Source organism: Aspergillus ambiguus, assembly GCF_047715705.1.
Source record: "Aspergillus ambiguus strain CBS 117.58 unplaced genomic scaffold BDV59scaffold_9, whole genome shotgun sequence".
Taxonomy (NCBI): domain Eukaryota; kingdom Fungi; phylum Ascomycota; class Eurotiomycetes; order Eurotiales; family Aspergillaceae; genus Aspergillus; species Aspergillus ambiguus.
The window spans coordinates 1-10,961 of record NW_027395522.1 but is presented as its reverse complement, the minus strand read 5'-3'; the positions used below and the strand labels follow the sequence as shown (position 1 = coordinate 10,961).

Here is a 10,961-nt window from a genome sequence, read left to right as displayed (position 1 = left end):
AGAGCCAGGGCCTGAATGTTAACAAGCCGAGGTGCCCTTAACAGCGTCAAGTTTCGCATGCCGCCATATATGCTTTGGAGCATTGGTTGTAAAAAAGAATCCCCACAATCCAAAGGTTGGTCTTTTCCAAGGCTAAGCAGGACTATTAGGTTAAAACACAGTATCCAGGCTTCTGTATCCCGGCAAGGGGGCTTCTCGTAAACACGGTTCATTGCAGAGTAGACGGATTGGCGGCTGAAAATGTCACTGGCGTAGTCCGGGTTTGCCAGGAAAGACTCAAGTACAATCGAAAGGAATTGCCTCGGGGGTAAGCTTATTCTCATGTCAGATTGCACGACATGCGTGGCTTCCGAATACGAGATCAAATCATGAGATCCAATACTATCCTGCTGCAGCTTTTGAAACAGTCCTTTGAGTCCGCAGTCTTTCATTTCAGAGAACTGTCCCAGGCTCTCCTCGAATCGGCGATACTGGGCGACTAATGACCACGGACCATGGTAACGTTCGGTGTGGCCGTCCGTATCACGTATAATATGCCCTGCAATAACTTCGTGTTGTGGGATTTGGTGATTCTTCTGAACAACATGGTTAACTATCTGACTTGGACTGGAGCTTCTGATTCTCAACTGAGACAGCTCTTTTTGGATCATATCCAGTCTTTGATGGATATTATCAAAATTTTGGCACCTAGCATAATTAGGTACATCAACCTTCCACGTGAGGAAACAACGCACAAAACCTTGATATGGTTCACCCTCTTAGGGGGTAATGAATAAATGCACTCATGTCCATCTTTATAGCAGCTGCTGCACCGCGGCTTTTCTCGTCCACACTTTATCTTTCTATTGCGACAACTCGTGCATGCCCCATCAGGATATGTCCAAGTCTAGTATGTTAGTAAATCGTCGATCCCATTCGAATTAGGATAAGAAATACATTTGCCTTCCTTCTTGGTACACCAGCCATTTAATCAAAGGAAAAGGGATCAATTCCACCTGTTGAATACTTCCTGGCTATATAGTATCAGTTGTGGAATTTGACTGGCAATAGTTCAAATGCATAGGGGGACATGGGGGCAGTATCGGTGCCCTATATGTTTTATCGACACAAAGACAGACCACTGTAGGTGGCAGCTCTGTGGGGTCCCCCTGTAGCGCACGCATAAATTCCAAGAGCAACATGGATTCTTCAACATACCGCTCAGGCCATATAGCGCATACTCGATCAGCGACGCGTGTCTATTTGCATCCAGAAGCTCTCAATGGAAGTTTCCAATTCCGCAAAGCTGGAAATGTAAGTTTGTGGTTGTAAGCACTTCAGCTAATACTGAGGCATAAGAGGTTCGAACCCCCTAGGACAATTGTTGTGCCGCAATCCCAGGTGCAGCCCCTAGTCCAAAATCATTCAATCAATTGTCGAGCATGATGCTAACACCACCATTTTAAGTTGAACACGAACAAACAAAAAAAAGGAAGGTTGCAGTCAATCAAGCCACGAGTCAAGGCCTTTCAAAATCTTGCAATAAAATCATCAAGGTTGTGCCAAGGCGTTGAGAGTGTGATATTGCTGCGAAAGGCGCCTGTCGTCTGCGGGTCCCCTAATCTTGTCATACCCGAAAGACCACAACGCTGCAGGATCAGGTCAAATTTCTTGGAGACGTCTCAGCATTTAATACCAGGGACTAATGGGAGATGCATAGTACGCTCTCTTCCAAATACCGTTCCACTAATTTCGTATATGTAGGGTAAGCTGAAGTCAGAGCGTAAGAATCTTGATTGGCCATTATCATCAGTGATTGCGCTGGAAAACAAAACCCTAATGCTGTCGAATTCTCGTTAATAGTGTTTGATATTCGTTTATATGCGAACAATCAAACTGGTGAGCCATTGTCATTTGTGGACCTGTTGCCACGCTGGATATCCTTGGGCGCCTGGTTTCACGGACTACACATGGATGGGTCAGGCCCGGAGACCTGAAAATTCTGCCCGTACCAAGCTTTATCCTGGCAGAATCCTTGTTGCTTGTACCGTTTACAATGGTCTTGGATGGTCTAATTGGCTGGACCCGAAACAACGAACATTACCACTACCAAACGCCACTGTGCCACAGAAATCTGTACGCCGTAGACAGATCAATGACCTTCATAAACGCCCTGCCAGATCGATTCTGAAAATTTAGTTGCCTATTCTATGGCTTCTATGGCTACTAGTATTCTTCAGTACAACAAGTCCATAATCATGGGTATAACTTTGGAGGCCCTCCACATACCTGATGTCAGGCCGTGCCCTTCTCTCATTTTTATTCTTATTTTTTGGGCCCTGACCAACACAGTTAATTTTGAGAAGGGAAGTCCCAAATCCGGAGCTTAATTGCTACAACAGACTTATCGATATATTTATAGTACGACCCCGTCGTTCCCTAAGCAGAAGGGTACTGGAATGCCGTGTAACATATTGGGTTAGCAGTCACGGATATAATGATAGGAGATTCTGTACTGTAATCTAGGAGAAGATCGCGAAGTGTCCTACAATGCCATCTGTCCTAGCCCTACAAAAATCGGACGTACCAGTCATTTCTGGGCAGCGCGGATTCCAATAAGTCGGAGAATAACAGACATCAAATTGGGTTCCCTTAAGGTGACATACTCCTACCCCACTTTCGAAATTACTGATTTAGAGTTACATTGCATAGCAATCAAAGTTGTCTGTGGGAGAATTAGGTGTCATGATATGGGCACATGCTTGAGGAAATGCGGGGTTCTTCACGATCATTGTAGATAACGATCTGATCACCCACCCACCCACCAATCGCGAACAGTCCCCAGGGCTTACGAATCCTGCATTTCCCCGTTGCGCCGCGGTAATTGCTTTGGACGATTCTTCTATCGCAAAGAAGTCCGAGGGATCACTTGCAGCTCCTCATTCGGCCATCAAGGCGATCAGGGTAATATATGTAGCATATATTGTGAAGTACCCTTTGTTTTTGGACCTTTATGATGAAGAAAAAAAATTGGTTATTTGATTAAACACAATAGTCCATAGTAACTCTACATCTTGCTGCGATGCATCCACAATCCACACATCCTTCATTCGAATATATCTCCGTCAAAGAAATTCACCCCACTTTCGGGGCAGAGGTTACGGGTGTTGACTTTTCTAAGCCACTGACAGACGACGTTTTCCGTGAGATCTATTTAGCTATTACGAAGGTTCGTGAAGTAGAGTCATATCCCTGATACGATATGCTCATTATGGCCTTTTCTTAGTATGGTTTTCTAGTCTTTCCAGACACTGGTCTGACTGATGAGGGTCACATTGCTTTCGCCAGAAGGTTTGGCGAGCTAGACGATATATCTCCTTACCTAGCCCTCGGTCGGAAGAATCGCCTGAAGTACAACGAACTGTTTGATGTTAGTAATGTGGAATCTGATGGCACAATCCTAGACCCAGATAGCCCTCGAGGGCAGGGCAATAAAGTATGTTCATGGATTCATGCTGACTTACTAGATAAGTGCTGATGTACTTGAATGCGAATAGGGGAATGGTTTATTCCATGTAGATTCCAGCTTTAACCCTCGACGAGCAGGGTATTCCCTCCTACTATCGCATGAGCTACCACCTCCAGGAATGGGAGGAGCGACAGCCTTTGCAGATACAAGAACGGCATTTGATGAGCTTCCCGAGGATCTAAAGATAGAGCTTGTCTCCAATGATTATGTTGCAGCGCATTCCATTCACCATTCGCGTAAACTGGCATCACCTGAGTTCTATGCCAATTGTAATCCGCTTGATTACCCCATGGGTCGGCACAAAATGGTTCAACTCCATGAACCCTCGGGCCGGATGAACCTATACATCGCAGCTCACATTCACCACATTGAAGGCCTGGATTCAGAAAGGTCGCAGAAACTATTTGGCAGGGTGTTTGGGCATTGTGTAGATCCTAAATACGTTACAGAAGTTCAGTGGAACAAGCCTGGTGACTTGGTCATTTGGGATAACACTTGTGTTATGCATCGGTCTGTTGGAGGTGAATTTCTGAAAAAGTATCGCAGAGACATGAGACGGGCCACGGTTCATGACTCTAGCCAGAACGCTTGGGGGCTGAATGAACATACCGATACAAGGCAGGGTTTGCCTTAGGAATGGTGGTGATCACTACACAGGAAGTGACCTATACAGTCTATCAGTTCTGGTCCATTGTATTACAATATTGTCTAGGTGGTTGGCATTCATAATATCTATCAAAAAGTGTGCGCACGTGTTCAAGGAAAATGTGATTACTGCTGTCGCTGACAATGTCATCTACTGAGGTCTCTAATCTCTGGTTAACCAATACGGCATACGCCGCTGCTTTGGCGGTTGATGCAGTGGATACTATCTTAACGCCAATTGTTTTGCATGTCTAAACACCTGCAAGGAGTTCATGTTTCACACAAAATATCCGTCCGAAGGACCGGCCGATGGCCTCGGGTTTCATTAGCTAAGGCTGTCTATCATGCGTTCATTAATCGGGGCAACCGGACATTTGCCGGAGCTTTCAATCGAATCCAGTCGCATGCCAAGCTATATCATATCAAGCTAGCATGGTTTCCCCACCTTAGATTTTGTCGATACCGTGATCGTCCTTGCAGTCTAGGGCAACGTTCATAGTGGAGTAAGAATAATACCCTGCCGTTTCCTGGTCACGGATAAAAAGTTCCATCGCCCCCGATTCTTCAGCCCCGCATGTATAGGGCATATTTCATGCAATGATAATTTGGATCGACATCGGACATCCAACGCCCGCTCCCTGCCTATGGTTCAGAGACGTTTTGGCGATGAGCGTGCCAATGCTGATCACATTTTGTATCGTGTATATAAGAGGTATAGACTCTTCTCCATACTTCTGACCACAATCAAACCTGAATACGATTCTTTCTTTCGTTGCGTACTCGAACTTGCTGCTCGCCATGAAGATTCTGTCAACTTTCGTCTCCTTGACAATGGCTACTTGCGTTGCAGGACATGGATACATGTGGTCTCCAACTAGTCGCACCAGGATCGGTCACCAGGTATTTTGATATAACCCCAACGTGTTTCCTTGTCTAACTTGTATAGTCTGGGAATGACACCTGCCCGGAATGCACCATTCTGGAGCCAGTAACAGCCTGGCCAACCCTGGACTCGGCCAAAGTTAGCAGGAGCGGGCCGTGTGGGTACAACGCCAGAGTCAGTACTGATTACAACCAGGCAACTGATCTCTGGGGCTCCAAGCCCCTGAAGACTTACTCCCCTGGTGAAGAAGTGGAGGTGGTGTGGTGTCTTGATCATAACGGCGATCATGGTGGCATGTTCACCTATCGCATTTGTCAGGACCAGAATATAGTCGACAAGTTCTTGGACCCCGGCCACACCCCCACTGAGGAGGAGAAACAAGCTGCCGAAGAATGCTTTGAGAAGGGTTTGCTCCCTTGCACCGACGTGGACGGCCAGGACTGTGCCTATAGTCCCGACTGCAATGAAGGCGAAGCATGCTGGCGTAATGACTGGTTTACCTGCGATGCATTTGACGGTTCCGGATGCCAGGGCGTGGATAATGCTGCCCTAAACTCTTGCTATACTTCAATTGCCGGTGGATATACGGTGACTAAGAAAGTCAAGATTCCTGACTACACTTCCAAGCACACCCTGATGTCATTCAAGTGGAATTCATTCCAGACGCCGCAGATATATCTCTCTTGCGCCGATATCGCGATTCAGTGAGGCAAATTTGGCTTCAGCAGCTATAGTCAACATATCTACTGAAGTGAGGTATTTTTACATGTTTTACAGAAAGGTTATCAGAAACAGAAACGGTTATGTTAGCCTGGGAATATATAAATGACTGCTGAGGACGATTTAACCCCCATACGAGTTCTATCCTGTGTAATGTAGACGTAACCAACCTTAATCCTTGATCTGGATATCTTCCCCCTCTTTCCTTCTTTCGTTTTTTTCTTTTTCTTTTTATTTTTTATATTTTTTTTAAGTTTATTTATTTATTTATTTTTAATAAATATATAGTTCAGGGTTTGAAATTGCTGCCCAATCGAGTAGGTTCCATTCACTGTCTAGTAAAAGAATCCATAGCCTTGCTGTCTTCAGCTTGGGTCTTTAGCCCGTGTCCTTAGCTTGGTGTACTAGTGCTTATTCTTGCTCCACTGCATATAGCAGAACGATGAGTATGGAAAGGAATATGGTGCTCCATTGGCCTACCCGTGTAATCCTTCGACGCCGAGACCCACAGCACCCAACAACATATATATTCTTGGGGAGGGCTCTTAGGTCAAGTCTTCTCACGACTTTCAGTCGACCATGCCACGCAAGAGCTCCATGTCTTCCACCTGACGTCCCATACACTGTATACATTGTCTGACCCATCAGTCTTCATCCTTAGGGAACATCGAATGTTACCGGGCTATATATAGCTGTCTGGGAGGGTTTCATGAAGCTGATCTGTTTGGACACTAATCTGCATATAACGCAACATTCCATTCTATTATCCTCCCTCAGAACCCAAAATGATAGGGTTGAACTCCATAACACCAGTCTACTTGGTTGCAGCTGCCCCTAATGGGAACTTGGTCCCAATGTCGTCCAAAATTGCCAGAAATAGCTTGATGTGCGCAGGCTGCTTTTTATGCATCTTGAAAGGCTGACGATTCAAGTCATGAGTAGTGAACCGACGGCATCGAATAAGATCAGTCAAGTCCTTGCAGCACCCTGCCCAAACCGCATCTTCTTCGAATCACGCTGAGCTGCAAATTTGCTTCAAATTCTCATTGCCGTATGGAGAGAGTATAACTCGGCATTCAGTGTGCCGTACGAGAACTCCAGAAGTCTACTTACCACGGTTATTTGATTCAACTCGAGGCGATGTAAATTCTAGCCGCACGGATGGCTGACCAGCTTGCAACATTCGGAGTGGACTTCAGAGTATGTGTGAGGAATTGAGTTAATTGGTCATCGACTACGTGGATCATGCGAGGTGTTCCGTGTCGGCTTTTGATTTCCAATTCTGCATTCAATGCCTCTTGCGCCACAGCAGCTGTGATATTGGAATTGACAATTCCCTCATAGTGTGGCCAGGATCTCAGCGCGTTGATTGCCCGTAGACGTATGGAATACCGTGGACATCTGACGGACACGGTGTATAGCCCTGGGATAATGCCATAATCCATCGTCAGGGTCGGACGCTGTGGAAACCTCGACATGAACTCCTCATGAGCAGACAGCAGTACGACATATTCGGGTGTTAAACTATCGGGCACTGGTCCTCTGACAAGACATGTTTTGATGGTGACAAGTTGGCTCAGATATTGTAGCCGAATAATTTCCATTCCTCGCTGGTCCTTATATGTCATGTGAGGGTACTTATTGCGGTAGAATTCATCAAATAAGGACCGGAACCGATGATACAAGGAAACTATTCGCTGCTGGTGCGGACATAACCCGCCATAATTTGATTGAATTTCCGCCGGAGTAAGTCTCCAGCACTTGGCAATGAAGGACACACCTGCGTCCATTAGTAGATTAAGTCGATGCCGCATGTCATGTAGATCACGTAAGGGATAGTGGAAGTCATCGTCCGATAATTTCTCTACCTCATCACCAGCAAATAGAAACGGCGCACCCGGACCGAAATGCGATGACTGGATATCCAAGCGTTGGAAGGTCTGGACTATACAATGATCCATGGACTGTCTTTCGGAATACTGTGTCTCTCTGAGAATCCGTAGCCCGCTGCGCAAATGTTGCAGAGCAGTATCGTATCGTCCCAACAACAGCTCTGAGAGCACAAAGATCAAGCAGCAGAGAAGCACAACTTTGCGCAACTGAGGATCATGGGATGCATGTCGCTTATTAAGAAGGGCAAACGATCGTGCAGCTTGTTCGAGAGCAAATCGGTGCCGCGGACGAGTAAGGTTTTCCCCCAGCAGGCGCATCTTATGCTCCTCCGAGTCTTCGTGCAATGCGCCCAGCATATTAGCCGCATGGTACACGGCCGGATCGGCGTGACTTATCTGAAGCGCCAATTGCTGCCATAGCTGGGAGTCAAAGAATGCTACGAGATTCGGGATGGAATGATATTGGAAGAAGGAGAAACATCGTTTCTCATCGGAGGTGGGCACCCAGGCCAGTCGCACCCTTAGACTCGTAGGAAATGAGATAGCAGATGGCCTTCGCTTCAAGACCGGCAATCGCGACAACTCATAGCCATCACATTTGCGCCCTGTCGACGTGCAGTTCCTACAGCAGGGGACTTCTTCGTCACACTTGATATGCCTAGCGCTGGGCCGGAGATTAGCCGAAGATCGACTGTCAATGCGCAAGTACCCAATTTAGGTCGCTTACCGGCAGGTTCGGCATCCAGTGGCGGACCGTTTCCCAAATTTTCTGCGTCGTTGAGGAAAAGGTGATATTTCTTGCATGTCAGACGGCGATGTGCGATTCATTGGGAAAAAAGGGGTTGTGTGTTCAGTATGCAGTTTAAAGCCTGATGGCTGGTACACCAACTATGTAGCGTTCTCCCTAGCCTCGATGACCCACCGATGGTCGGATCTTCAATTTAGCCGTCATAAGCTTTTGGTGGACAAGTCCGGACGTGTGTACGGCGTAGCCTGCGTACGCAGGAGGTCGCTAGGTTACAAGCCACTGGAGGAACCAGGTGTGAGGTGATCAAATCGTTTTCAAATAACTCTGGCCCAGCACAAGCGGAGCAGGCTATCCAGGTAATGGATCGCCCTTGATCATTGCACCAGTTTCACCAACTCTATATATAATCAGTGCACATACTCCACAGTGTTGTTCCTCCATCCTGCCTCATCAAAGGAATGCCTTTCTGCGCAAAGGTTCGTAATCCAGTCCATTACAGTGAATGGACGCAGTAGAGTCCAAAAAGGTCTCACTTATTACGTAGGCCTTACCCACGTCGGGCATGTGAAAAGCAACTAACTCTCAGGCCGGCCCACTTGGCTTCCTTTCCTGCATGACTAAGCTCCACAGTGTCCCAATATCCGAGGATAGCCTTGCAATAGGAGCAGCTTTCACAACAGCATGCATTTGTTTTGTTGCTTGGTATTATTCCCGATGGGACATACAATCGCTCGGGCAGTAGTTAGAAGATCACGCGGGGTACAGTACGAGAACAATCCTCCACGCATGTTACAACTTGGTGGACACCCACTGTGAAGAAGTATTGCGTAAATGTCCTGTAGATGTAGCTAACTGCCATTGTTTCGTCCGAGACCTTACAAGTATTAACTGAATATTAGGTAGTGCTCTTCATCTATCAATTATCCATCTCAGCCATGAGCACAAATAAGCACCAATCTATGTCGTTGGCGTGGAAGGAATGATCATTCCTGCCGGTGCGTAGTCGTCGGAGAGACAGTCTCATACTAGTCCATTTCTTGGACGCATTATTATTATATGGAAAGGTTATCATATATCCCAATGAGAATGAATACAAGATACAATTCATTAATGTCTTAATAACACATTCTTAGTGGTGGCATACTATTCAGGTACTACAGCTATATAACCTAGTTCGGAAACTTGATATGTTCAAGAGGAAAGAATCCTCTCGCGACATATTTTGAACCTTCGTCATATGTATCTTAACCTATTCATTTGGTAGGCATGCATTGTCATATACATCGCTCGAAGTTGTAACTGTGACTTCGCATAAGGCACCTATTGACAAGCTATACGAGCCTCTCCTTTGTCCATATATAACAGCTAAGACTAGCATAGAGTACCCACGCGCCAGTATGATCCCGTTGATAATTGGTAATATACACGTAAAGTCGAAAAAAGAAAGCCGGTTCTCGATCTCGTACCTCCTGATTTCGTCTGCTTTTGTTGTTGTAATATGTAGCGCCCAAGGCGCCTCCCTTGACTACAAGTAGCGTGGACACATCCACATCCTTGACCATAAGCTCTTGTAAGTGATAAAATTCAGGCTTTCGGTCGCAGAGCATAGAATCTGACAGGAAGAAGCTTGAATGTTTTGGGGAATCCCAGCTGCAATTCAGACGCAATCACATTCATCTCAGCCTCTTTGAAGATACTCCGGAATTTCTCATCCGTTCTGGTCACGCTACTATCCTCCTCGTCATACATATCGTTGCCGTTGGGATCTGTTGAGATGTTTTCCTTAAATACTAGAATCCCCGTCTCCGACAGAGCAGCACAGCACCGTTTCACATAGTCGATCAATTGTATATCTTTTAAATGGCCGACACAGAATTGAGTCCAGATCAAGTCGTAGAGTTTATCCGGATACCAGTTCTCTAGACCAACAGTATAGACTTCACCGATCACGCCAGATGCCTTCAAAGAGCTCTCCTTCATAACGCGGGTGAACTTTTCGACGGGCTCAACAGTATCCACGGTGTCACAGACATGGCAGAGAAATCCTTCTGTAACGCGGCCAACACCTGCGCCACAGTCCACTCCAAGGGCGAGCTTGCCCCCAGTAGTACATCCGGGAACGAGTCGACGGGACTTAGCTAGAAATAACTTAGAGCCTCGTAGGTCAATTCTCGAATACCACGGGTAGTGACCCAATGCTGCCAGCATTCCATTTGAAGTGGCAGAAACGGTGTTCCAGTACTTTATGGATGCAGCAGGGTTTATGTTATCATCTACTGCCACTATGGGCGTATTCGATGATTCCTGCCCATATCCCGTAGATTCAGACGGTTCAGACATTATTATGATTGTTGATAGGGGAAGATGATATACGTCTCTTTTTAGGCTCATTTTTTTTAGTGCGGTTCTACGCTGAGTCAACCGTACCTTAGTCATAGTTAACTAATTCAACTGGCGCATTCTCCACGTGATAACGTAATCAACCACCGAACCGCGGATACCACCGAACCGCGGATTTTCAACCAGAATCTCTTCTCTTCGTTCAACGCGTCTTTTTCTCGCCAC

At 46.3% G+C, this 10,961-nt stretch overlaps 4 protein-coding genes across 4 annotated transcripts; 2 read left to right on the top strand and 2 right to left on the bottom strand.

Annotated features, from left to right (window-relative positions):
* Positions 1-730: 730 nt before the first annotated feature.
* On the top strand, positions 731-1,381 carry BDV59DRAFT_174786 (uncharacterized protein). The gene is made up of 3 exons (XM_073689132.1): positions 731-886; positions 937-1,013; positions 1,198-1,381. The coding sequence occupies exons 1-3, from the start codon at positions 769-771 to the stop codon at positions 1,309-1,311; spliced, it is 309 nt and encodes a 102-aa protein (XP_073549421.1). The 5' UTR covers positions 731-768; the 3' UTR covers positions 1,312-1,381.
* A 3,570-nt stretch (positions 1,382-4,951) lies between these two features.
* On the top strand, positions 4,952-5,744 carry BDV59DRAFT_200489 (uncharacterized protein; the record flags this gene model as incomplete). Its single annotated transcript, XM_073693591.1, has 3 exons — positions 4,952-5,053; positions 5,100-5,174; positions 5,232-5,744. The coding sequence occupies 3 exons, from the start codon at positions 4,952-4,954 to the stop codon at positions 5,742-5,744; spliced, it is 690 nt and encodes a 229-aa protein (XP_073549420.1).
* A 783-nt stretch (positions 5,745-6,527) lies between these two features.
* Positions 6,528-8,453, bottom strand: BDV59DRAFT_162995 (Zn(II)2Cys6 transcription factor domain-containing protein; the record flags this gene model as incomplete). Its single annotated transcript, XM_073687589.1, has 2 exons — positions 6,528-8,312; positions 8,376-8,453. Coding segments are annotated over 2 exons (1,507 nt in total), but the record flags the coding sequence as incomplete, so codon positions are not given.
* A 1,206-nt stretch (positions 8,454-9,659) lies between these two features.
* Positions 9,660-10,755, bottom strand: BDV59DRAFT_174782 (N-terminal protein methyltransferase). The gene has a single exon (XM_073689131.1). It carries the CDS (start codon positions 10,734-10,736, stop codon positions 9,981-9,983), a length of 756 nt encoding a protein of 251 aa, XP_073549418.1. The 5' UTR covers positions 10,737-10,755; the 3' UTR covers positions 9,660-9,980.
* Between the last annotated feature and the right edge of the window lie 206 nt (positions 10,756-10,961).